Source organism: Aythya fuligula, chromosome 7, assembly GCF_009819795.1.
Source record: "Aythya fuligula isolate bAytFul2 chromosome 7, bAytFul2.pri, whole genome shotgun sequence".
Classification (NCBI taxonomy): Eukaryota; Metazoa; Chordata; class Aves; order Anseriformes; family Anatidae; genus Aythya; species Aythya fuligula.
The window spans coordinates 24860381-24888065 of NC_045565.1; the positions used below are offsets into that span (position 1 = coordinate 24860381).

The window sequence follows — 27685 nt, forward strand, 5'->3', positions numbered from 1 at the left end:
TTTGCCATAAGAACTTTTTTTTTTTTTTTTTTTTTTTTTTGTCAGGGAATGTAGTTTTTAAATCTTTCCCTGTGTAGCCCTGGTGCAGAAAATTATGTTGATTTGAGACTACTAATGCACTCGTGTGTATGTCCTGTTGTATTCAGTGGGATATAAATATTTGTTTAGATGATGTGGATGCTTAAGTGCTGTTGTGAAATAGAATAGACCTAAACAGGTGCTGAACTTTTCTGAATTGGTGCTGAATGCAATAGTTGTGTTATTTTAGACCAAGCTCATCAAAGAAAGCCTTGATTTACTGTTCCTGTGCATCACTGGGAGAATGGTTCTTGCAGACCACAGAAGCTCTGGAATAGGAGTGGAGTAGATGGGGTGAAATAGCTGCAGTGCCATTTTGTACATGTGTAAAACAAGTCAGACATTTTTTGAGAGCTTCTTCATATGAGATTCTGGGGTAGAAATTCTCCAAGAAGTGGATATTGGGAATTAAGACAAAGAAAATACTATGGACAAATAGCATTATGTGCATTCTTTCAGAAATGTAATTGTTGGATCTTTAGGTGAGGAACCAGCATGGAGGAGGAGAGATGTTCTGTAAACTTAATTAGTCATTGCTAAAAAAAATTGAAACAATTTTGGCAAACTGTAGCTGCTTTCTTTCATTATTTTCAAAATGATGTATTTCCATTTTGAGTCTTGAAATAACATTTTAATCTTGAGAATTGCCAGAGCAATTTCTAAATAAGCCCCAGAAATCAACTGCAGTAGCTCTTGGTTCAATAGTCATTTGCTTTGATAAAAGGAAGCGAGATAAACTGAGTGCTTTGTTTCAGGTTATCCTGAAATGCTGTATCTTTTCAATCTATTTTTTCTTCAGACAGTGGATTGAAATATTAAGTGTTATCACTGCCCTACACAGGTTGTGTCTTCGCCAGAAAATGTTGTATTCTTAGGTTCTGTTAGTTAGGTAATTGCAAGGAGGCAAAATCCCTCTGATGCCCAGACCATTCATCATTTATCAGTGCCTTTAGCAGACAAAAAGGGACTGCAATGAGCCCCAGAAGAGGCACTTTATGGGCACAGGTGATCACTAGCAGCATTTCTCTGATTCCTAAGGGAGTGGGGAAGACCTAGTGGTGTATTTCAGGTCAATGAGCAGTGATGCTGAGTGAGATGCTGGACCTTGAGGAGGCTGTGGCAGAGACAAGGGGGTTGTTGCTGCATTGACTGCTCAGCTAGCTGTAAAGCTGTCAGCAATGGTAGGAGCCTCTCGCTGGGACATGTGGTGAGGAGTTAGGGAAGTACTCATCATCTCCACTCCTGGCAGGAAAACACAGGGGGAAATGAAAGCAGGTGAAAAAGGATAAATGCAGGGTACATAAATACCACAGGAGGGAGGATGATGGATGGGAAGGAGGGAGAAAGCACTTGTTTGGAAGAAAATTGCTGTCAGATGATTCAGGGGGTAAAGGGATGTGTCTGATGCAGCTTGGAAATTGGCTGTGAGCACTGAGATGCTATGGAAACATTCTCACAGTAATGCAAAGGGCATTAGAAATAGAGTTGTTGGAGGGCCCATAGCAATCTGAGACAGTAAGTGGTAAAAAGTAAAGCTGTGGGGTTAGCTCTGCATGTAATGCTGGGCTACTGTCTTACTTCAATAGTAAGATAAAAGAGGGTCAAAGTTTTTAGGAGACAAGGAGGGTAAAAGGGATGATAGTGCTGGTGGAGCCACTGGGTATGAAAAGAGGGCCCCGTAAAGTTATTAGACAACCAGGAATTGTAATTATTGCTTTAATTTCCCATGGAGAAAGAAAATAAAGAAGAAAAAAAAAAACTTTTCTAAAGAGGAATTCACATTCAAAGATCAGGAAGCTTCAGATGAAGTAAGGATTGTCAGACTCCATGGAGAATTAGTCTTGCAAAGGTAATTAAAACAAGTAGTAAAAGATTTTCCAGTGGTAGAAAGAATAAGAGGACATGTAAAGAAAAGGTGAGACACTGTACAGAGGGGGGCAGGACTGAGATTAAAAATAGTGTAGGCATGATCCTAGAAGTGCTGATTGCTTTTCTGTGGTTTGTACCAGGAATAATAATATCCGATCATGGAGTCCAGCAGGTCTGGGGGAATGGAGATGGAAATCCTTTCATTGGGGGTGGGAGAAAAATTCAGAGAGCGTGTGAGTAGGAGATAGATTGAGGAGGGAATGATGGGGATTAACTGGTCTCCACAAAACCAAGTCACTTGATTTCTGTTGAAACCTTCTTTCTATGACTTCATGAGGAATTAGGAAACATCAAATGGAAAACCCATGACCACATTACAGGGAACCAGACAAGGAGGTGCCAACATCCAGAGGTGGCTGTGGCAGTGCTCAAGCACATCCTTAACCTGAGGACATCTGCCTGTCTGCGTGACCGCTGGCTGGGGAAGATGAGTTTACCCAGAGTGAAAAGCCTTCCTGGACAAAAAACAAAATATGTTGTTTGTAACACAGAGGCTGCCAACACCCTGCAGACTCTGAGCATCAGCTTTTGTGGAAAAGAAAACAAATCCACAGCCATAACACGCGTATGGAAGTTTGTTCTTCATAATTTACTGTCAGGCTCTTTCAAAACATTCATATTTGCTAAGGAAAACAGTAATTTATTTTAATTCTATGAGGCTAGTTATGTTTTTTGTGCCATTTCATATGTTCAAATCAATTTGACATGCTTACAGATGTTATGCAGAATTGCATGAATGTTTGTTATGAACCAGACTGGTTCAGAGCACTTTGTTACATAGCACATGTCCCAAAACTATGATTTATAAGTCAGTACTCAACCTTTGTCCCTTAAACTATAGTCTATCCATGTACGAAATTGTATGCTTTCATTCCATAGACGTTATTAAAAAATACGCAGATGATCAATTCGATTACTAAGCTGGCCTGGAAGCCACAGTTGTTCGCTCTGGCTTAAAAACATCTGCAATTCTCTTAAAGTCAGGGTTTTGTATTTTTTTTCTTTCTGGATATTCCAACTCAGAGGCTTGCAGTACGTAAGCACACATTCCTTTCCCTCTTTTAAAATCTGTTTTTTTCTTTCTTTCTTTGCTTGCTTGTTTTGTTTGTTTGTTTCTGATTTGTTTTGCTGTGATATTTCATCTGTACTCTGAGTACAGCACTGACCATTCATGACAAGAAATCTGTGATAATCCTGGTAAGTCAAGGAAGGCTATTTGTATCCTTAGGACACATGTCCTTAGGACACCTGATGTACCTAATGGTACAAAGGCACCACTCCCTCAAAAGCTGGATTTGGTGCTAACAGCCACAGGAATCACCAGATTTGCACAAGGATTTAATCAAACATCTAGGAGCCAGTAGCAATGACATGGCAAAGTTTTTCTCTTCCATCCCATTTTTATCACATCTCCAAAACTGAACCATGCAAACCGAACAGCTTTAGTGCTCAATCTCTCCCAAAATGCCTGGAAAGAAATGTTGATTTTGATCCAAACAAACAGGAACACAAAGCAAAGGCCAGTCCAGTGAGGTGCTAATTAAGCAGTGTTGATTTCCAATAATTTCTGTGAAAGCAGAAGATGTTCATAGCCTTGCAGCTGGATCCACAGGGTCAATGGTCTGGCTTCTTTTGCAGACCAGTTTTAAAATCTGGTGACAATTTTTGCATAATCATGAATGACTTTTCCCACAGATGAACTCCAGCTTTGGTCTCTTTGTAACCCTTGGAGTGGACTTTGATGTCTACCCCTTGGCTACAGCAGTAATTCTCTCTGATGTTTTCAGCTGTATTGGCAAGACAACTGACTGTCTTTTCAGAAAGCTAGTCTGGATTGTGTTGGTTGTAGGCAAATAAATGGGCTCAGCTGATTTACATAGCTCTCCTTCCTGCAATGAAAATGGCTGCTGTATCAGTTAGCTCGGCTTCCAAATTGCAACGAGCAGGAAGCCAGAATTTGCATATAACCCTTAACTCCCACATTAGCCATGGGAATGCACATAAAAACCACGTTTGCTCTCCACTGACCATGCAGTGAAGCCAAGCTGGTGTGTTGATGAAGAAGGAATTATTGAACAGCAGCTTCCATACTGACCATCGGGATCCTGTAATGGATGAGGGGCCCCAAGGAGGTTGAGTTTTGAGGTGGAGAGAGGAACCTGCAGATGGAAGCAGAGGAGCAGCAGGTAGAGAATAAAGCATTGAGTGAAGAGGTGGGAAATGAGAGGGTGCAACGTGGGAAATGGGGTGGTTTTGTTGTGCCTTGGGCTGAATCCCAAGAGGTTTCAATCAAGAACTCTGCTGGAGAAATTGACTGTCCCCTTGGACTGTCCCCATCCCACAGTTTCCAGTCTATAAAATAAGAACAGTAATTCTTTCTGCCTCCCACTCACCGTTTACACCTTTCTTCTGTTCATGCGGTGAGGAGCATCTTCTGCTGCAGAGCCCAGCAGCTGGGTCCTGATCTTCGATGCTGTTTGCCCCAGAGCAGATTTTGCTGTCTCTTAAAGAGCACCCTGGGCATCTTACACATATAGCTGCTACAAGTGAAATCATCTGTTGGCTGTAGCTTTGCATATATTCCTGTAATCATGCAAAAAAAAGAAAGGAGCCAAAGCAACGAGAGCAGAAGGAAGCAGCTTTATTTGAAACTATTTATACTATCAACGAAATAGACAGGCACATGTGCAGGTATTGTATAAGTAGGTGTTTATTTAACTGATGTCCTTGATTCTATGTGGGTGTTTTGCAAGGAGAAGGAATGGTTGATCTGAGGCAATAACTTGGGTCGTTTGATTTCTCGGTTGTTCATAAAGGGAAATGTACTTTGTAGAAGTGAATTCCTAAGTATATGGCAAAGGAGGTTTTTAGTCTGAATCATTCCTTTGAGAGATTTTAAACATTTGCCTCCCACATGCTACAATAATTCTTGAAAGTGGCTTCACTGCATGATCCGAGAAGCTGCATTCTGGCGCCTGATGGTTTATGAGAAGTAAACACAATGGAGTGGTCTCGGATCATATAAATTCAGGATTTAACAGTAACAAGCGGGGAGGGGAGGGGGAGACCTGTGTGCAGCATCCCAGCAGCAGCATCCACTCGGGCGTGTGGGTCTCGGCAGCGTTACGCTGAGCGCAGCAGAGCCCAGCCTCCTCCCCAGACCTCACATGGAGCGTACAAACTTGCAGAAAAACAAATAGTTTTACAAGTGTCTGCTCTGACATGCTGCCAGCAGGCAAGAGCACTTTGGACGTGCTCTGTGAGTGGAGCTTTGTCTCTTAATGACCATGAGCGTGGCCTCGGCTTTCTTCACTTCTCATTTTTTCCTCCATGTTTATTTTAAGTAAGGGTGATTTTCACTCTCCTGTTTGCTTAGCTCGTCCTGGTGCAGTAAAACAGTTAAGATACATGTGGCAGAGCCTGAGATAGCCTAGAGCAAGAGCATCCTCTGGTAGTGAGGACATCTCAGACACTGTGAGTGCAGCAAGCTGCAGCAGATCGGCTTCCATTTGCCCCTTAATTTGGGTGAATTTTGAACCCAGGGCCACACGGCAGCACTCCTCTTCCAAGATCCAGTCAGGGCTGCTCTTCTTCTTTCCAGTCAAGGTGGTGCTGTGGACTGGGTGCTGTACACACGCTGGAAAAGCTGGCAGCCAAAAGGATTTGGGAGCCAGTATTGCTCCTTGCCCCCAGGTCACAATGATCTTCATCCTTCATTTTTGCGGGATTAGTGAGAATACATTTTGTTTCCATTTTGCTGAGTTTTCAGTCCTCAGCTGCCTTAGAGCTCATAATAAATGGAGCTATAAACGATGTATAGAAATTCCTCTGGCTACTTCTGGGCTGAAGCGTGGTGGTTCCCAGCAGCATGCATCAGCTCGAAATGACTGGCTCAGCAAGGCAGCAAGGACTGCGGTCAGGATTAATACCCACACTCCCACGATGGGGAACACGGGGCTGTGTGTGATGAAGGGTTTCCAGGAGCATAGGTTTGCTTCTTGTCCCGATTGCATTTGAGGGTGATATTATTTTACAGCCCAATACATCTGCCTCATATTTCAGAGACATCCCCTTCAATGGCAAAGTGTTGCCAGATGTGCAATTGGCTGCACAAGTCTGCTGTGGACCATGGAGGAGATGGTGCTGGAAGCCCCGTTATCCTCCCTGCATAACCCCGTGTGACAGATAGCACAGATAGTGGGGAAAGCAGCCTTCCTTTGAGCTCCTGAGTAGGAATGGAGCTGCTCCAGCATGGTGGGAGTGCTACGGTATAACTCCTTCTGCAGTTGTACATTTACACAGTCCATTCCTGTAGGTGCCACTGACTGTAGGCTGTCTTTTTGTAGCTTAGCACCTGTGAGGTTCTTTGGTCATGGAAAATACATAGTGAGCACCAGTACACATTAAAAATAATATTACCCAGTGAAATGAGGGCTCGAAAGAAGAGGAATGCACTTGTGAAGAAGTAAAGCAAAGAACAGAAGGAAGGAAAGAACATGGGGATGTGCATTGGAAGGAGAGGAACATGCCAGCAAGGTTCTGACCTTACCAATTTCTTATTCTACTTAGTAGCAGAGGACAGAAATTTTCTCCAGACACAAGGAATCCCTAGATTGTTCTTTGTCTTCTCAGCATCTCTCTCTCCTGGGAGGAAGGATCATGAGAAATGGGATGGGTTCTTACATTATCAGGTTATCAGCCTGATTCCCATAATCTTAAGGCTTTGATTGTTGGTTTCTTGTTTTTCTTTTTTCTCTCTCTCTTTTTTTTTTTTTTTTTTTTTTTTTTTTTTTTTTTTTGTGTGTGTGTGTGTGTGTGTTTTATTTTGTTTTGTTTTCTTTTAGTCATAAGTCTCAAGTTTGATTTATTTATGTTAGGTCTTCTGTAGCTCATTCTGGAGGGTGGTTGCAGCCCACTCAGTTTATGTGAGGCTGGAGGCTTGCTCCAGTCTCAGAAAACTCATGGAGAGGAGGAGGTCAGCTTCCCTAGAGCTAGCAGTTAAATCTGGAGTTTCCAGTACGTGCGTGCAAGTGTGTGGGTGCCAAGTTCACTCTGCCTTCTCAAATCCTCTACAGGTGTGTGAATCCCTGCTGCTCATGACCTTGGAAAGTCAACTCTTCAGGCAGTAACAAACAATACTGAGAAGGAAAAGAAGGAAATAATGATTTGACAGCCTGATGGCAGTACATCCCCTTTGGGTTTGTGTAGGGCTGAGGTGATTTGTGCATGCTGGTGACTAGAAATGCATTTGTGTCTGAATGTGCACATCGATACAGTAAACACGCATGCATGTGATAACTGTAATAAATATATATTACTTTTATTACACGTGTTTAAGGAAATAGATGGTCTTAAGAAGTCAACACTTGGCAGCGGTTCAAATAAAAGGCGGTAGTGACACACTTCTGAGCTGGATGCAGCGATTCCAGCTGCATCTGGCTGCTCACCAGCACCTCGTAACCTCTGTTTTAAAGTCTTGCTGCAGTCACTGTGAGCCTGCAGAAAGCAGGAGGCTCTTCCATGCCCTCTGAGCAGGAAAACGGAGAGCTTTGAAGCCTCTTGTCTGAGGAAGATACCTCAAGTTAATTTAGTATGCAAGGAACCAGCTGCTGAGAATATAAATTTTGTAGATATACATCGCTAAAGAGGGGGAGAAAACAGAAGACTGCTGAACTGCTTAAGTGCCCTTCATCTCTACTTTGCTAAATAAATTACTCCTACTCATTTTTTTTTATTTTTTATTTTTAATCAAAGCCAGAAGAAGATACAAAGCAATTTGTGAAGTCAGGCCTCCTTTGCAAAAATTCAATGTGCCTCAGGTTCTTGAACTGAGGAGCAGAAAATTTGTATTTAGTGGAAATCCTTTCTGCTTTGGCTAAGGTTAGATCACTACTGGAAATTTAAGTCTATGAATACAACATCGGCATCAGAACTGTACTGATGTAGAAGTCAACAAAACCTCTCTGGGCAGCCAGCCTGTGCCAAGCTGCATGTGGTGGTGGCCCTGGGACCCTTTTCGTATTGAACAGTCTCATCACATAAAGTCATTATGTCTTTTTGATTTGTGCTTTTGGTTTGTCTCTGCAAATAGAAATGTTCCTGAACACACTTACATGAAGAGTCCCTCCTTTGTAGGCATTAAAAGTCAGTTGAGCAGCTGGGTCTGTGTTAGCAAAGTGGTAAATGAAGCTTTGGGGGAAGAAAACAACTTGTTTCTGGGTTCCTTTGGGGAAAGAAACTGCTCAAAGTCACCCCATTTGTTTCACATTTCACCAGAATTGCTCTTTCATAGCCCTTGGCTGTTATCACTCATTCTGGATAAGTGGCATACCACATCTCTTCCAACTTATCTGCCACCCCAAAAGATGAATCCCACTTTGTTTTACTTCATATGCAATGGGATTGTTTTTCTTCTTTGGCTGGCTATCTTGTGATTTGTGAAAAAAACAGAGCCCTGGAGCAGGCCAGCATCTCTTGAGAGTCATCTCAAAATTTTCACAAACTTACTTCAAATGCCAGTAAACTGCAATCCTTTTTTTCCATGGATATTTGCAAACATTAATGAACTAAGTCTCACAGTCAATCCCATATGCTTGAGACATCTTATCCCTTATGTGGCTAGGCATCTGAGCTACTGATGGGTTTAAGTAAAACAGTTGGAAGCGTAACCCTGGTTTGCTATCACTGCCATGTGTCTTGGCTGCGGAAGAACTTCATCTCTCTTAACCTCTTTTCAGATAGAAAGAGATATTTTGTCCAGCAGCCAAAGGGAAATGCAAGCATCCTGGTGGAAAACAAGCTGTTTCAAAACCCTGGCTGCAAGCTACCCACACATCACAGTTGTCAGCCAGGCTGCACATGCATAGTTACAGGGAATAAAATAGAAAGGACCTTCTGTTCCTATTCAGAAAGGTCTCTACCCATTCACCTACACCAAAGGATCGTCATCAGCTGCCAGTATTAATTTGTTCTCCTCTGTGGATTTCCAGCCAAAAGAAGGCAAAATAAATCTAATTCTATCCAGTAGGGGCACTTGCAATGCAAATGCGAGCCCATATATTACAAAGCATTAATGCAACCTGTTTCTAAATTACTTGGGGTAATTTTTGATTTTATTTATTCCTCTTTTTTCTTTAATTAACTTTTGGGAAGAGAAGCTGAAATATCAGTTTGGGGAAAATCAAATATGAGAAACAAAGCCCTTTTTTTATTTTGAGACTGTGCTTCCCTTGTAATAGCAGATTATTTAAAGAGAAGCCTGGAATAATCCAGTTTAAGCAAAGCAAAGATCTCTGCTGAAGCCAAATTGTGTGTGGGTGTGCTCTTGTCAGGGCTCCCAGAAGAGATGGGCAGGAACGGCTGTTAGTCAGACCTCACCCATCGCGGTAGATGTTGGTTATTCAGAAACTGGCATTTTATTTTGGCACACCAGGGCAGAACCACTACTCTGGTGTACCAGGAGAGGGCTCATACCATGGGGAAAATCCTGAAATAACCTGGGTTCCTGCTCTTTTGTTATCATAAAAGAAAATCCCAAGGAGACGTGGCTGGAAGAAGTGTCCCCTGCAAGGGTCTCACCCATGGGATAGGAATGAGTCTCTGCTCCTCTTCCTCTTGTTGTTCCACCTTGTGCCATGTTTGTGGCAGGTCCTGGGCTGGGATCAGGCAGTGTTGCTTTGTGCCACTGTCAGGGGATTGCGTTGCATGGGGTGTTCCCACCTCATGTCGTTTGGAGCCTGGCTTGAAGCCACAACACAGTCTTCAGGCTTGGGGCAGGCATAGCTCCTGTGGGGAAATAGTCGATATGGGTCATAGCTTATTGTAATTTTTGCAGAGAATTCTCCACATGCTCAGCTTTCTTACAGAGAATAGTCTCTTGACACTGATAGGCTTCGTGCAGCACAGAAAGTTAAGCATATGTATAAATCTTTGCATTATCTCAGCTTACTTTTATAATCTGTTCAAGTAATGGTTTCTTTTTTCGTTTTTTTTTTTTTTTTTTTTCTCAGTATATTGCTCTTTGAAATTTCTATGGTAACAGTGTAGCTAAGAATATGTTAAATAAAAGTAATTTAAGCATTAAAGGCAGGTGATTATGTTTCCTGGAAAAAGAATTGAATAAATTGATGATTAGCTCTTGAAACAGCAGGTGAGACTAACAAAGAGGATAAGGTTCAATTCTGTTTCCACTGATGGGTACGAATATGTAAGCGTCATCTTTCTTTGTTATATGCCTATGGGTTTGATTTTTAATTGTTTGTCTTAGAGATAATAAATGATTGTGTGTTATTTATAGAAAGCAGCATATGCCCAAGTTCTACACCGTGAAATCCATATCTGTACTGGTTTGCAGTGAGGACCAGACCACTAATGATTAATTATATGCAGGAATACAAATTAAATTTCGTATGATGATAAATAAATTAGAACCGAACATAGCATTTGTTTCAAAGCAAAAAATATCTAGTTAGAAATTCATTTCCTAGATCTATGAGAATTACTGTAGACAATGAACAGGGCACGAAAACTCAGAGCCTGCATGGGTATTGATTGGCACGTTCGGGGTGTATTTCATATATTTACACTCCGCTTCCCCTCTCCAAGGAGACCCTCCCCTGGTCAATTCTTTCCATCGATTTTGAGTCCACCTACTCAGAAGCTGAAAATGGTGGTGCTGGTGTGGAGAGCACAAGAACAGCAATCGATTGCAGATACTTTTTATGGCACTCCGCTCCCATATTTTAAAGGGGAAAACGTATTAATGGCAGCAGGTCTCTGATTTTCCCTTTTAAACATCTGAATCAAACCGATTTGCAAACTCCCGGGCCCTTTTCGTTCTCTCTGCAGTGACACCTCTTTTGTTTTCTCCTGCCCTTCCCCGCAGACAGCGAAATCATTCCTCCCGACTGCCTGCGGCCCCGCTCCTTCACCGCCATCCGCCGGCCCTCGCTGCGGCAGGAGACGGAGGACGCCCGCCTCTCGGTCAGCCTGTGCGACCTCAACCTGCAGGAGGAGAGCTTCCACGTGACGGCAACCACGTGCCCCATCCCGCAGAACTCCCTCAACTCCCAGCACTCCCACCTCCTCCCTTCCCAGCTCGAGAGCGACCTCCGCTTCCACCACCTCCGGGGAGCCCACGTCAAAATCCTCGATGACCAAACCGTGGCCCGCCTGGAACACGCCCGGGAGGAGAGGACTTTGGTTTTCACCAGCAGACCCCTTCGGATCAACGAGACCATTTTCGTCAAGATTAACAAGTCCAACGCCGCACGCACGGGGACGCTGTCCTATGGGGTGACGTCCTGCGACCCCAGCACCCTGCGCCCCAGCGACCTCCCCTATAACCCCGAGTCCCTGGTCGATCGGAAGGAGTTCTGGGCTGTCTGCCGGGTCCTGGTGCCCCTCCAGAGTGGAGACATCTTGGGATTTATGGTGAATTCGGACGGCGAGCTGCACCTGAGTCACAACGGTGCCAGCACCGGCATGCAGGTCTGCGTGGACTCTTCCCAGCCCCTCTGGATGTTCTTTGGTTTACACGGTGCCGTCATACAGATCCGTTTGTTGGGTATGTCCGACCCCTGCCTTTCCCAAAGCCTCGTGCACAAACAGCAAGGTGGGACATGCTGTGGGGAGGGGTGGTGGGAATGAATGAAAAAGCTGCCTCCCTACTCTAGGATCAGGTATAATTTTTTTTTTTTTTAAGGGAAAATAAAATAAAGAAATGTACGTAGTGCATGGCTGCAGAGTTACAAGACATACCTCTTTCCACTTCTGTAGTATCTTTCATCTGACAGTCTCAAACCTTTTTTTTCTGACAATGAATAAAACTGCAGAAACCTCTACTGAGTACCAATGAGTCACCATTGACCTGGGAGAAGCAAGGAAGGGGGAGGAGAGGTGCTTTGGGATGAGCTAATCTAGGGTATAGCCCGCAAGAAAAATGAGAACGGATTCCCTTTTCTGTGCATTAGATTTCTGGCAAGTCTAATTCCCCAAAAGCAGTCCCATTGCTTTCCCCAGGCTCATACGTGAGAGGCAGGCTGGAAGGCGGAGAGGAAGCCCCGTGCTTTGTAATGCCAGAGGTGCAGAGAGCATGGCGCTGACCAGCACAACAGGAGAGGGGTTTCCTTCTTGTTGTGGTTTAACCCAACAGGCAGCCGAGCACCACATGGCGTTTGCTCACCCCCCACCCCTGTGGGATGGCGGAGAGAATCAGAAGGAAAAAGAAAAAAAAAAAAAAAAAAAAAAAAAGAAAGATAAAAGTGACTGATCCACTTTGTGTGTGGATATTGGGCAAGCATTTTCACAAGATCACAAGTGTAGGATGTGGTTGACCTTGAATTTGGACCTTATCATGGTTCTGCTGTCAGAAAGTAATTGATGGTTTCTGAGAACATGATGTAATTCCTGGCCCCGTGCTAACTGGAGATTATTTGAAAGAGCTCCTTTCTTGTTCATACTGTTATAGACATTTCAGTACACATATGTTCCTTTTTGCTTCAAATCCTCACTATTAAAATACCCTTTTTACCCAATAAGAAAAACCCAACCAACTAAAACCCAACCAACACCACTTTTCTTAGGATTTTTGGAGGGTTTTTGAAGATATATTGTTATGAACACACATATCTGTCTGCAGGGTCCAGTTCACATTAACCACAGCCCAAAGTGCCCTAAACAATTTGCTTAAGGTTGACCATAGGCCTTTGCTGTCAGTGTTTTGTGGCTATTAAAGGATCAGAGATGACAAACGTAATACTACGATTTATTTCCAGGAGCCCAGGACTCAATCCCTGATAATTCAACCTGATTACATTTGTGGAGGGTACTGTATGTAATCCATGGCTAGCTCTGCTGTCCACCAACACATAATTTTGATAATGGTAGGTGAAGTCAAACAGATCCCAGTCCAAGCAGGAAGATTAAATGCTTATTTATACGTAAGAAGGAAAACATCCTCAGGTCAATGGGCTTCTGGTAAAACTAAGTCATCAACCAGTACTCCCTTTCATATGAGATCACAAATTCTGGCACTTTTGCACAGAGTGAATAGCTTGTTTGTATGTAATAGGTCCTGAAATGGGTCAGAGAGGGTGTGTCTCACCAGAAGATCAGATTCATGCCCTCATAGAGAATTCAACAGAGCACTGACTTGGGTGTCCTGCATCCTGGGCAAACCAACTGCTAAGCAAGTTATCTCCCAGTCCCCGTGGGTGTCCTCCCTACCTGCTCATGAGTTCTGCCCAAACTGGTACACTCCCAGTAAATGTTTTAGATAAATCCATGTTTTCCAGTGGAAATCTGCTGAGCTGGAAAACTCCACACTACCTGTATTTGTATACACATAACAGACTTCCTGGCCTCTGTTGCTGGAGGAGAAGCTGAAAATGGGTTATTGTTCTTACATGAGATGTAAATGAAGAGAACTGAACCTGCTGACCTTGCCTTGCTCAAGGTAATGGTAGGACCTTGCAGGGCATACAGCTTTAGCTACATCAGCTTGGGCAGCAAGCTGCTGTCTCCCAGTTAAAAACTATAAAACAGGAGCTTGCCTGTAATCTTTAACAAGTGCTAAAATACAAACCAAGCTTTTCAGACCTATTTTTTTCCAGTATAATAATGCTGGAAGCAGTACATTCCCAGTATCAGTACAGTGCTGCTGCCTGGAAAATTGTGCTGGTGCTGTCTCACCACTGCGCATCTCTGCACCTGCAGTAATTATATAGATCATCAATACCCCGATAGAAGGCAAAGAAAATAATGAACTTCCATCTCTAGCTTTTGCAGTGCTATTAGGGAGGTGATGTGCAATGTTTGCACAGCAGTGGAACAGATTATGGCACTTGCCATAATATCTGTCATTATAATATTAGAAAATGTAAGAAGAATATAAAGTGTTCATCTTTCTAATGACAAGCTCCGTCTTCAGAATGCAAACAGGAATAATTTTGTGTGATCTATCTTTTGTAGTTTGAGCTTTATATCACAGGAAAAGACATGTTTATAGTCATCTTTTCTAGCTTTAATGGAAAACGTGAAGTTCCATGTCCTTGAAAGAAATGAGACAGAAATACTGCAAGAGGCATAATTGTACCAAACCTATCTTATATAGCAGATGTCATTCTTCTTCTGGGGGCATGCCATTATTGGAATAATCAAAGCACTGTTATGCAGTATTAAAAGAACATCACACACATAGTGAACCATAAAACGCAGCAAATGAAAGTTGTTCTTTCTGCTTCTTCATCTTTTCTGAAGAGGATGGAGAATGTGGAAAGCAACACCACCACCCTTGAATCTATAGAAGGTTTATTTTTGATTTGAGGAACAAAATCAAGGAAGGCTCATGGTATTTCACTGGATAATACAGTTCACAACCTGAGATTAGTTATTTGGTCCTGATCCAGAGAAGGACCAAGCTCAGGGCTCTCCTGGCTAGTGTCTTTACCGTGGAAGCTGATGTTTGCTACCAGCAGCTGTTCCATGGTATTGGTACAACATTTCCTAATCTAAATACCAGGGGACACCATCTCTACCCAGGCTGATGGTCTTACAGCACTCTGTAGGAGAGCAGGGCAGTGTGAAGTTGGTTTGACAGTAAAGAATTCTGACTTTTGTTTCAATCTTATCAGCCTGGCATCTTATGCTGGCAGTGTGTTTGCTGCAGGAGAAATAAAAAAGCAGAAAATGAAGATGATGTTGGAAACTTTTTTTTTTTTCTTTTTGCCTCCCTACCACGAGGAAAATAAATGAAACCGAAGCACCACTATAGCATGGTGAGAGACCACAGACATCTTCAAAGGGAGGCAGGAGGATGTCAATGATATTGCAAAGAAAAGGTTAAAAGACAACTTTACCACATGGAGGGAAGATAAATGAAAGGGGAGGGTGCATTAATGTAGCAGATACTAGCATAAGAATATCAAGCTGCTGGCAAATGAAGGGACACATTTAAATTAGACATAACTGAGGGTAATTAGCAACAGGAATGAGCTATTGAGGGAGGCAATAGATCTTTTTGTCAGTATTGGAAGCATTTCTAAATATTTTAGATATAAAGTCCTGGTCTTGATTCAGAAATTCTGTGGGTTATGTATGTAGGACAACCAAACTGAAACCCAGATCATCAGGCATGTAGAAATGAAACAGAGTTTGCACATCCTTCAGGAATTCTGTTAGTTCTGGTCTGGGTGGTGTTTTTTTTGTTTTGTTTTGTTTTGTTTTCAGGCATTGTTCCTGTACAGTAGACAAAAACAGCCTATTAAAGCTGATTTACTGTTTTCAGCTCTTGCTGGTAAGCGTTTGGACTCTCACACAGTTTTAGCAACAGCTTTGAAAGACTGAAACGAGCCAGTCTGGATACATTGGTCTGGTTTTGGTGGTGTAATTCATTTATGAAGTTAAATTGATCGACCCCATAAGGGTTTGAAATGTATGACTCATGTCTGGAGGAGCTATCACAGCAACAAGTTTATATATTTAGTATTTGGGGAGCCAAATGGTTGGGGAGATTCTTTCATTTTCTTGTGTCTCAGAGTGAATCACCAGAATGTAAAACACCATCCTTCTTCTCCTTTATATTTTTGCATGTGTCTGTGTGTGTGGTTTCCTTTGTGAATCTCATCCTTTCCAGTAATATTGAAGTTTTCCTTTGAGCAGTGAAATAATATGTTCCATCAGCAGTTGTACTGATGAAGCTGAGTTGCCAGCTTATCTGCGTCCTGTCTGCATACACACTTCAATAACTGCAGCCCCTCTGCAACAGCTGCTCAATTTTACAGCTCCCTGGATGTCTCCTCATGCTGGCCAAGAGCCTGCATTAGGTGTGGGTATGTGTATTCACATCCATGCTGTGTAAATGCAGAGTGTGCATGGGCTAAGCTCTCCTGCCTCCTTTACAGTGCACATTGAGTTGGAGCTCCTGCTTGGCCACCCACTGCAAGAGATTTAGAAATCAGTTGTTGCTGAGGTTTCCATCCTCCTTTCAGACTTTGCTGAACTTTGTCAGTGGGCTCAGAGCAGGGAAGGGGCAGGAGGCAAGAGCTGACCTGGACAGACCAACTGTGAATCCTGGGGTCCTCGGGATTCCCTGCAGCAGCAGCCAGCAAAATGGAAATAAGGGGCTTCAGGAGGACACTGCAGAAGCACATGAAAAATGAGGGAAGAGAGTTAATAGAGAGTTAATAATCCCGGAGCTCTGGATGCAGTCAGATGCTTGTCTCCTTGGACCAGTGTCGGCAATGTCAGAGTTAGGACCTGCCTGGGGCTTGTGCCATCCAGCTAAAGATCTTGTCACTTGTGACGCAGGGACCCACTCCTGCCATGGGTAAGTCAGTGAGCTTTAGCCCGTGTGCTGAGTTATCAGGCAGCATCTGGGCAGAGGCTGGGTAAAGCAAACAGATCTCCTCCAAGTGACAGCCCCAGGGCATGCGAATGTCTCGCCCCTCTACACTTCCCTCTGTAAGAGTAAAAGCGATTATCACGACTAGGATCATAAACTATCCCTGCATGCAATGAGACGTTCATAAAAAGTGATGTACAGATATCCCTTATCTCATAGCGTCTTTGCCTGCCTACAGTGAATGTACAGGATAAGGGATCATGTACAGGTCTCTCTGAATTACAGCTCATCTGTCAGGAGATAAAATCTACCTATTCTTTGAGCCAGCACTGGCAAGTGTTAGTTTTTCTGGCTACCGAGAGAGTGACACAGCAGACTAAACTCTTGCTTTTCCTTCTTTGTCAAACCCCTTTCATCCAGCAGTGTGTCCCATAGAAATTTGGAGCAGTGCTGGCCAAGAAAAGTGGAAGTATTTGTCTCCTGTATGTATCTGCCACCCAATTTATACACGTCCCTCCGGGCAGAGCACAGTGCTGGAGCAGCTGGGTTAGGCAGCAGTTTTCCTTGTGCTCACAGAACCACTTTTGCTGTAGTTTCCCAGTTATCCTGAGCCCAAGGACCTTTTTGAGATGAGGCTGGAAAAGACACCGTTTATGAACAGGAGCCTTTTTGGTCACAGTAATTAATACCTGTGCTCCTTTAGAGGGCTTTTTATTTTCTTAAAGAAGATGTAAGCTCCAGTTCTCATTTTTCATACATTTCAGCTACTTAATCTAGGCTCAGTTTTGACCTCTTGTTGGTCCAAACATCTCTCTGGGTGCTTTGTTGGTCTAGAAAGTGAGATGGAGCCCTCTTCGAGGCTCTTTCACTTCGCTTCAGCTAGATGCTCATCACACGGTGTCCATGCCTGCAGGACTTTTCAGGATGAAGTGCTGATAAACCACTGAACTTCACCCTTTGGGTCAGGAGGGACACCAGCTGGCCTGTCAGTCTGCCATGTGCTCTTTGGCTTCAGACAGCATTCTGGGCTGTAGCATCTGGAGCTTTCATTTCTCCTGCTTAACTGCACAGCAAATAATGGCTGTGCTGGTGCCCTGCTGCCCTTCTGGACACAGCAGACAGCAACACTCCCGTGAAGCCGTAAAGCACATTCCTTCTCTGATCCACAGGGAAGTCTGAACTGTTCTATGTGTGATTTGGATCTAACTTTTGCTTCCCCAAACCGTGGTTAAGTCTGACACCCATCTGCAAACATAAGCCTCTTGGTTTTGCATGCAGAATCTGCCAGGCTGCTTTTTGACCTTTTTTCTGGACATTTCTGTAGCACAATGCAAAATTCCTCGTGTTTTCACGGCCTTGCAAAGGACAAAATGTAGCACTGTTCTGGTCAGAAATGTAGTATTGTTCTGTTCAGAACTAAAATCGCCCAGGAAATACTGAATGCAAAACTCCCCATGGATCACCAGCTGATGTCAGTCACCTGAGAGGTGGAGATGAATTGCAGCACAGAACCCGGGCTCTGAGAGCATGGTAGGCCACAAACAGTGAGCCCAAGGGGAAGGAAGCTCTGGCTGCTGGTCAATGCTGTATTGTTCCCATCACCGTGGGAACATAACAACTGGCTGTGTAAATACATGTGTTTTATAGCAGTCAAAAGTGATGGATATGATTACATCCTTCCCTAGCATTATTGTTGATCTTTAACTACCATGTGCCCATGCAGCTACAGGTGCTTTGTTCCTTTGTTTTACTACGACGTATTCAAAAAGCCCTCTTGTGCAAGACCTGGGTGGCCCCATGGGACAGAATAGCTCTCCTGCAGCCTTGACTGGAGGCAAGAAAATGTGATAATATGCATAAATTTACATGGCTGCCCTTTGGAACAGAGAGCGTGCTGAGGGAACAGCTGTTATTTTAGCATTGAGACAAGCTCGCTAAAGACGTGGTTGGTATTTGCAGCTCTCTCTACAGCTGATGGAGCATTTGCATTAGTTGAAAGCCAGTTACTGAAATATAATGTAGAAGGATTCAGCCCTTGCAAAGCTTGTCTTTATAAGGCCCGCCTTTCTGTGGATGTACCACTGAAGGAATACCAAGTTTTCTGGTATTGGTATCAAGTGAGAGATCTGTCTGGCAAATATCAAGAGAAACCTTGTCTCTCTTCCTGAGAGAAGACAGGGGAAGGAACCCAGGAGATCTCAGTACTCTGTGTCCTGCCACGAGATTGCAAGGTCAAGGGAAGGCACATTGGTGTACAGTTCCAGGTTCCTGACTGCATCTTCAGTATTGGCTTTTGCTCTCGTAATATGCAAAACAGCTGTGTAATTCCACCAAAGTCTGCATTCTGCAACAAATATAGGTATGTATCTACTCATTTTCTTTTCTGTAATGGAAAGATGAACAGAGGAAAAAAACGAAGTGAGAAAGTTCCACACAGGCTACATCCAGGAGCAGAAAACTATGAGACTTCTCATTAAAAAACAGTAAAGACTGAAACTGAGGTCCTACAAGAGTCTTGCATATGGTCATTTACCACAGGTGGTCACGAACTAGGGGTCACCATAAGGCCAAAGATCCGTAGCAAGTAAAATTAAGTGAAGATAGGACACTTTACAGGGTTAAGTTGCTCGAGTATCCAGTCTCTGTAACCTCTCAGCTCGCTCACAGCGTAGGAGCACATGTTTTATGGCACAGATCTCTATAGCCAGCTGTTTACATGAGCTCAGTACCCACAGATTTTTGTGCCAGATTTTTCAAAGAGCCTTGATCCCATTGAGATAACAAAATCAATGGCCCTGATACATGCAGAGTGTTAAACGTGAGAACATATATTGCACAGATTTTGAGATAAGGAAATTATTTTAGCTGACAGGCTTAAAAATCTGGTTCCCAACAAATAGAAATCAAATTGAGAGTTGTGTAAGGCAGCTAAATGAGTGGGACTGTCAAGTGCCCAGTGCTCACTGGGTAAAATGTATGAGAAGTGCATGGCTCTCTTGTGCCCCTTTAAAAGTGCCAATTGAAAGCTGCAGCCAGATTTCAGCCTCTCATCTAGTCATTTCCACTGTGTGCTGGAAGCTCTGGAACCTGCAGATGTGTGTAACAACATTGAAAATCTGTGATTACTATTGGTAATTATCTGGTCTTTATTAGCTGTTGTATTTATGCAACAGATGTGTTCAGAAAGGGGCTCAACATGTGCAAGTATGTTGCACAAGACTTTATCTTTCTTAGAAACCATGGCAGGATGCTCCCCTATTTTTTCTTTCAGGCACATTTACTTAAGATCCTGGCATGGTCCTTGTGATGGGTATGGGTGGGGAAGGCCCGTTAAAGCTGGACAGCAGTGGTCATTCACCGACAGCACCCTGTGAGCCAGGAAAAACGAAGTTTAATGGCTAGCCTTGGAGTGCAGGCAGTGGGTATACATTATTTTTATAATACTTGTGAAATAGTCATTAAGAGCCTAGACAGGTAATGCAATTAGCAGGAACTGAATGAACCACCCGAGATGGTGCTTGCCACAGGCATCTGCTATTGCCAGAAACCCTTCTGGGCACAGAAGTCATACTGTTCATTCCTGTTGGTAGCCAGCAAACCCTGGGCTTGCCCTGTTGGTTTGCTTCTTTCTTCCTTGAAAACAAAGTCTCCAGGCTATGCAATACTGCGTTTCCACTTCAAAGCGGCAGAGATTTTCAGCCTGTGGAGCCTGGTGTCTGCAAGACTTCCATGAGTACGGTCCCAGTGGTCCAAAAGAAACATTGTGCTTTCAGGCCTTCTGGGTTCAGATCTGAAAAAGTGCAGTGGGACTATGTAATGTTGAATTTAATTATGAGGGGGAAAGGAATAAGAGAGGAAGACAGAGATTTAGTAAAACGGGTAGTCTTACTTTTGTCTCTTTACGATCATGAACACTTCTCCCCATCTGAGACAGCATGAGAAATACTCCGTTCAAATCCCCCAAAACTGCTGGGCACCTTTTGCTGACTGATAGATGTTTTTCATAATAGGATGGCGCTCAGCCTGTTGTCATTATATGAGTCCCACGAAGGGCCTTGCCCTTCTATCTCTTCTCTCAGGAACAGATCCCAGATGAAGAAGTACATTATGAACACCTTGAAATGGCACTCATTCATTCTTCCGAAGACAGCAGTAATAAGGAAGCAGCCTACTGGTATTACTGATCTGTTCTCACCATCTCAGCTGCAGTTGGAGCCTGGAAGTCTGCAAGTACTGCTTGGGTTGGGAGAGCTGCCGAACAGATTTGAGGCAGCTAATCCCTGCTCCAGGTCACAGAAGTGCCCTGGGTATTTCCTTGCAGCGTAGCAAATGTCCCTGAGCACGTTCAGAAGGAGAATACAGGCAGCACATTGCTACTACCCACCTGGTTTTGCTGTTGTGGTTGTTTTCTGATATTCTCTTTGGGGCCCACACAGTAATAAGTGCTATTCTCAGAACTTTGTTATGAGAAAGAAATGTACAAATAATATCCTTATAAATGAGAGAGTTAAGGGGGGAATGTTAATTGGCAAATTTTGTGTATTTTTAGGGAATATTGCCATTGTATCTGTCCCGTTTGCCAACTTAAAAACTTCAGTGGCACAGCTTTCCCTAGACAGCTGCAATTAAGAGATGAGCAAAAAGAGGTATTTTTAAAAGCTGGGACAGCCCCAGGGGGTATCCCCAGAGAGCGGAATGCAATGTTCTGGGAAACCACCCTGCTCACCACAATAGACAAAGCCAGCCAACAGCATCTCCGAGGGCCACAGCTGCTGCATTTTAGTCACTTTTAAGACCTTCTATAAAAGGGCAGTTATGGATACAGATAACTACTCTCACAAAAATCATCAATACTGGATTGTATCCCCAGAGTTGACCTACCTCACCTTACTTTTCTTTAAGGACTCCAATGCTGGAGATGCTGTAATCTCTCTGGGAAGTCTGATTGCTTTACAGTGCTTTCACTGTCTATATAATGTCCAACCCAAGTGCCTTAACATTCAGCTTATGCCTTAGGAATGCCAGGATTTCTTGTCTTAAGCAGAACTTTCACGGAGAACAGATTGTTTCTTCCCTCATTTTAGCAGCCTGTGAAAGCTGTTATCATCTTGAAATCATAGAATCATACAACATTTTAGGTCACATGCAACCCCTGGGAATTATCTAGTCCAACCTTGGGCTCATTAGCAGGGCTAAGTGCCAAGTGAGCACAAGACCATGACCAGTTGAGTTTTGAGTGTTTCCAGGGACAGGGATACCACAGTGCCTTCAGGCCCCTGCTCCAGAGCTTAACCACCCTTGTATGACCCTGGATTGGTGTAACCTTTCCATAACAGGATGGCATTGTTGATTCATGGTTATCTGGTGACTTCCAGCAATCCCCAGGCCCTTTTTTTTAGGACAGCTGTATTTTTCATTGAATGGTCCAATTCCCTGGCCTGTATTTTGGTGACTGATTATCTCTGTTTAAGTGTTACAGTTCTCATTTCATCCTATTGAATACCTTCCCTTTCCTTTCTGACTCTAGTTCTGGTTTGGCAAGACCATTTTGAGTTAAAAACCACTAGCGTACTAGCAGCCTGTCCCCACATGAGGCTGTCTGCACACTCCATGTTCATACTCTCTTCTACTGAAAATATAATACTCTCTTCCCTTTTGTGGGTGGACATACAGGTTCGCTTATTTACACCTCTCCCACAGCGATGACACAGAATTGCAGAGAAAGAGTCAAACTGCATCGGATGTTCCTAATGTTAGTGCTGCAAAGATAAAACACCAAATGGAATTGATTCAAAATCAAAAAAGGTGATTCTGGTGTGTTCAGCATGTTTGAGATCAAGCACGAGGCAAGATAGCAGCAGAGACAAGTTATCTGGGGGCTTTACAGAGAGGTAGAATGTTTTAAAATCAGTATCTAACGCGATTTATTTAGGTTTTTATAAAAATCATGGATTGAAAGCTAGCTTTTGGTAGGAGCTCTGTGCACACAGTGAGCGTGTTTGGCCTTGAGCACATGTATCTGGTTTTAGTTAAGCCAGGCTGGCCACACTCATTCCACCCTGCACATGATCTCATTCCGTGCTCCTTGTCATGGTGTCTGCACACCATCCAGCAATATATTAGCAGCGTGAGTAACTTGTCTTATGTTGATTATCCTGTCACCAAGGGAGAAGCGTGTCTTGTCTGGTAGGGAACTCAGATTGTTCTAAACAAAGCTCTATACTTACACTGGAGAAAAGTCAAAAACTGTGCCTTGCATTGGGAGAAGGAGCTGGGAAGGGGTGTGCTGGCCCTTGGGCCTTGGGCAGGGCCATGCTGGGAGGCAGCCCTGCCGCTCAGCAGGAGCAGACTGCAGATCCTGCACTGACAAACTCTCCTTGCACTGCCGAAAGGCCGTTTGCACCGGTGCCAGCAGGCTTCATCAGTTCGTATCCGTGAAACCTGGGGCGCCTCCAAATTCCCCAATCAGCCCAGGAAAAAGTGCTCTTAATAGGCCTTATTTTGCATTTAATGAAATGACCAGGTTGGTGTTGGAGATGCAACATGCTGTGTGTCAGCCGAATGGAAGAAATGTCTCCGGGCTGCAGGGAGAAGAGGGAAGGCGTGGAAAACTTGTTCAGCTGTTCAGCCTTCGCGTTTGTTCTGTGTGCAGTGAGTGAGCTGAAATTGGTGCCCCTGCTGGGCCTGTTTACAGCATGTGTTACCCACAGGGCAAGTTTTCTGCTACGGTCATCTGTCAGATTGGAGGAGAGGAGACATTGCTAGTGGCTGTCATTAGAGGCTGCATCATTTTGCATATTTACTGAGCCAAGCTTCAGCCTCAGCTCCCATCCCTGCGAAAAAGGAGGTGCTGCTCTGCAGCATCTCAAGTGTGAGTCACAAACGTGCTCCCTGCTGACCTCCTGGTCCCTGTGCCACACCTGCACTACTTGGTCTTGGTGTGCTGCAAAGGGCAGGAGGATCTAGCATCTGTACTTTTGCTTTTTTACACAATCCAGAGCTGACACTTGGAGTCCCCGCTTCCTGGATTTGGTCCTCACTGGCTTGCTAGTCTCCCTGCAGATAGGAACAGAAAGGCCCGTTCTACAGGAGGAAAAACAGGGTTTTTCTGGCCTCCTACTGCTGCTTTTTCTCTGGAGAGTAACTCCCGACCATCAAGGACACTGCGGCTCCAAGCCCTCCGTGTCTCTGGGCTCCTTATAAGGCCACACGGAGAAGCTGTGGTGTTTTAGCGCTGATTTGGAGTTACCCCAGCTTCTCAGCTGCCAGGGAGAAACTTTAAAACTGCAGACAAAACTCGTTCTTGCCACCAAGAAACCATATCTCGGTTCATGCACGTGTATGCTGCTGTCTCACCACCGTGTTGTTGAAGCCCAGGCTGTATCATTAACAATGAATCTCCTACAAAAACCTTTGCAGCAGCCAGAATTTTAAGCATTCCTTTTTTTTCTTTTTTCTTTTTTTTTTTTTTTTTCCTTCCTTCTGGGAAGGATTTTAAGATGCTTGTTATTCTAACAGAAGGAGAAGGGAGGATGCAAAGCAGGCTGGGGGGCAGAGTTGGCTTCTCTGGCAAACAGCACAGTAACCCAGAGCTGATGGTGAGCACTGAGAGCAGGAGTCAGCAGAGCTGGGGACATGTAGGAAGGATGTCAAGGAGCTCTGCAAGCCTGAGCCATCACAATCAGGCATACAGGGATAAAACATTGCTGATTTGAGGGGGATGTCCTTGTTCATCCAAGATTCAAATGCATTTGGGTTGCTTGTCTCTTGGCTGGCCTGAAGCCATTTCTACCCACATTTCTGCCCTCACCTGCTATCCCCTCTTCTGACAGAGGCCACCCTAGAAAAGAGGCAGAGCAATTAACAGATCCGTTTTCCTGATCAGTAAACCCTCACATTTGTGTCTAGGAAGTCCTTGGGTGACTTAGCATGAATTCATCAGAGCCTGGGATGTATTTTACTCTGGGTTAATGTAAAGTGCTTTGACAAGGTGATATGTTCTCGTGCTGGAGCCTAGCCCACCCTGCTGCAGGCTTTGTCCTCTACTGGCTACAAGCCCGTCACTGGATATAGTGCTGAGGGCGCATATGAGCATGAGACCATAAGGAAAATAACTGCACTTAATGATCTGAGACACATTAAAGGGCAGAAACAAAGGGTTACGATGGCTAAAGGAACAGCAGCTAATTTCAGGGGCTGTGGGATTTCTGGGCCAGCTGCTAGCATTTGAAAAGGTGTGTAAATATTTTTTTTTCTTGATCTCTTCCCTAGATTTCAAGCTGATAAGACGTGAGTCCTGATTAGTATCGAGAGCTGCACCCCCAGCCACACATCCTCAGGCCTCGACAGACCTGATCTTTAAAAGTAATTGTTGGTTTCTTTTCTCATGGTGCAGGTTCCACCATACTAACCGAGCGGCTGGGGCCATCCACACCAAGCTCACCCACGTCAACACCCAATTCCCCAACCATCCTCTGCAGTGGTGTCTCTGACCCCATACTATCGACATGTGGCTCTGGCCCACTCTGCAGCTCTATCAGTGGTAAGTGTGGTAAGATTTCTCTGTCCTCCTTTCCTCTGCCTCCCCCTGCCCACTCCTGCTCTGCCTCCCTTCATGGTCTCAGACTTGTCTCCCAGAAGGGCTTTAAAAACACAGTGATCAACAGAGGCTCTTGTCAGCTCCCTTGGGGAGGAAGGGAGAGCCTCTGCAAAGTCTATTTTCAGTCTTCTTACGTGAAAGCCGCTTAGATGCCTAGACAGCAATATTTCTCCAACCCTTTTCATCATGAAAAGTCCCAGGGGAGGCAGCAAAGTTTCTGTTATGTTCACGGCCCTGTGACGCACAGCTCCTCCTGGAGCGCTGTGTGGCAGTGACACGTTGCATGCTAACTCGATTTGAGCTCTGAATATGCCTAATCCCCCCCCTTTCCCTCTCCACACACCAACACTATCAGAAAAAGGCAGATATTTCTAACATACCAATGAATTCCAGTAGGACTTAGATAAAATATACATGCGGCACAAATGATAGGATGTTTTGCAGCATTTCTAAAGCCCCAGGGACCTGCATGATCCCACAGCTGTATGATTTACCAAATCCTTGTCACCATTGTCCTAACCTGGGTTGTTCTTCTTTGAAAGGCACAAAGGTACTTTCAGTGTCAGGCCTAATAACTTGTGACAGCAAATATTAAGATTTTTAATGTTTTTTTGGGGGGAGAATATAAAAAGAAATTCATTATCTTGCTACCTCATCAGGCTTCATGGGGAGGCTTTGTCACAGGTGGGTACTATAAGCATAATTACTGCAGCCTCTTGCAGCTCTTGTTGCTGTGTGCTGTATATGAGCTAAATGCAGTCCATGTCAGCACCACCTCACCCCTCTGCTGGAGGATCCGCCACGTGGATGGGGTGATTTGTAGCCAGGCACCGTAAACCCAGATCCCTATATCAGACTTAAAGATGAAGTACTGCTTGTCTTGGGAGCTGCTGCCACCATGTGCCACCATCAAAGCAGATGGCTTGATCTAGCCCTTCTAATTTTTCCTCCTTTGTTAATATTTAGACAGAGGTTTGAAAATGTGAAACTGCTCTTTGTCCCTGCTGCTTGGAAACTGCTGTCTCCTGGTTTGTTTTATGTGGGTGGCAGATCCCAGCAGATGCTGCCTCTCTGCTGCCCTGAGCCTTGGCATGTGAACCAGGTCTCAGCGACTGGGCCAGCAGATCACAGAAAGGACCCTTGAACCTCAAGCATCTATTTCTTCTAGGCCATGGTTCCTCCCTCTGCAGCTGGCTTCAGGGTGTCAAGAAACCTTTTAAGCAGTATGAGTGACCCTGTTCTTTGTGTTTCAGGCACAGCTCCCAACTCTCCTGTCAGCTTGCCTGAGTCACCCATCTCCCCATCCATCTCAGGGCCCTGGGGAGACGAATGCGCCATCTGCTATGAGAACATGGTAGACACGGTCATTTACTCCTGTGGACACATGTGTCTCTGCTATTCCTGTGGGCTGAAGCTCAAGAAGATGGCCAATGCTTGCTGTCCCATTTGCAGACGAGCCATCAAAGATATCATCAAAACATACCGCAGCGCTTAGAGCAGCAGCAGATGCTGTGGTGGGACTAGGGAGGTGGAGAGGAGTCTGTGAAATAATGCAGGTCTCGGTCTCTATTCATCACCTGGGAGATTCAAAAACCATCACCCACCACCACCCTGATCCCCACTTCCATGGACAACAGATGACACCAGCTTAGATGCTGCTCTTCTACCCTCCAAGCAAGCCCTGGGACTGAACTCCAGTGCGTCAGAGAAATCACAATGGACTAGTCTCTCCTACAGATTTTAAATTTTATCTCAACAAAACAAAACAAAAAACAAACAACAGCTGGAGCAATCATCCCTTTTCTACACCATACACAGCGGAGGGGAATCTCCCATGTTTAGCAGGGAGAGCAAGTGGTAAAAGGTTCAGTGCTGCACCTCTCCTTCTGAAGAAACGGTGTGTGCAGAGGACACCTTGGCAGAAGAGGAGAAATAAGCAATGTGTTTCTGTGTACAACTAGCCTGCCCATAGGACGCCCATTAGAAAGTGTGGAGTGAGGCAAATATTGACCCAGCAAGGGAGATGCAGTGAGCACATTTGCAGTGGAAGGCCTGGAGCCAGTGCAGAAAAAGACCTGGAACTTTTGAAGCAAAATTCTCCCTATGGACATGAGGAGGAGAACAGTACCATGGCAGTACCTTGAGCGCCGTCCTGCTGTTCCCCAGCGGAGGCGTTCACGGTGGGTTTGGCAGCCAACGTGGGCCACCCTCCCTCCCAGCAGCATCCCGCCACCTCCTGTCACCATCCTGTTGCATGACAAGCATCTCTCACACCCCATCACCACCAAGCTGGCTTGTCCCAAATGGTCTCCATGCAGCACAAGGGATCCAGCAGCATCTCTGCCCCCATGGCCTGCAGGAGAGGGAGATGCACCTCCCTCGCCTTTCCTCCCTTTACCATCCAGACAACACTTCTAAGGGAGAAAAAAAAAAAAAAAGAAAAAAAGAAAAAAGAAGAAGAAGAAAAAAAAAAAAAACACAAAACAAACAAATCCAGAAACACACACAAAAAAACAACCCCATTGGGGAAGAATGTATAAACCACATGTCTGCGGGTCTCATTTACTGGTAACTTTATCACTGTGCTTTAAGACAAAAACAGCCAGGTGGTACTTAGCCAGCCCTTCAACAGCCAGCCCGCCGGCAGGACATGGCTGTCCTTAGGTGTTAGAAGGGGAAAATTATAGCTTGAGGGGTTTAGTTTGCTTTGGTTTATTTAAACAGCCCCCCTGCCCCAG

At 44.4% G+C, this 27685-nt stretch overlaps 1 protein-coding gene across 6 annotated transcripts in view; it reads left to right on the forward strand.

The window, feature by feature from the left end:
* NEURL1 (neuralized E3 ubiquitin protein ligase 1) overlaps positions 1-27359 on the forward strand; it is a 148306-nt gene extending 120947 nt beyond the window's left edge. For all 6 annotated transcript variants that reach the window (XM_032191644.1, XM_032191649.1, XM_032191647.1 and 3 more), the window contains 3 exons: positions 10892-11572; positions 24744-24890; positions 26201-27359. In XM_032191644.1, the coding sequence (XP_032047535.1) occupies positions 10892-11572; positions 24744-24890; positions 26201-26442 (1070 nt within the window). In that variant the 3' untranslated portion in view covers positions 26443-27359. The remainder of the gene's footprint in view (positions 1-10891; positions 11573-24743; positions 24891-26200) is intronic.
* Positions 27360-27685: the final 326 nt, after the last annotated feature.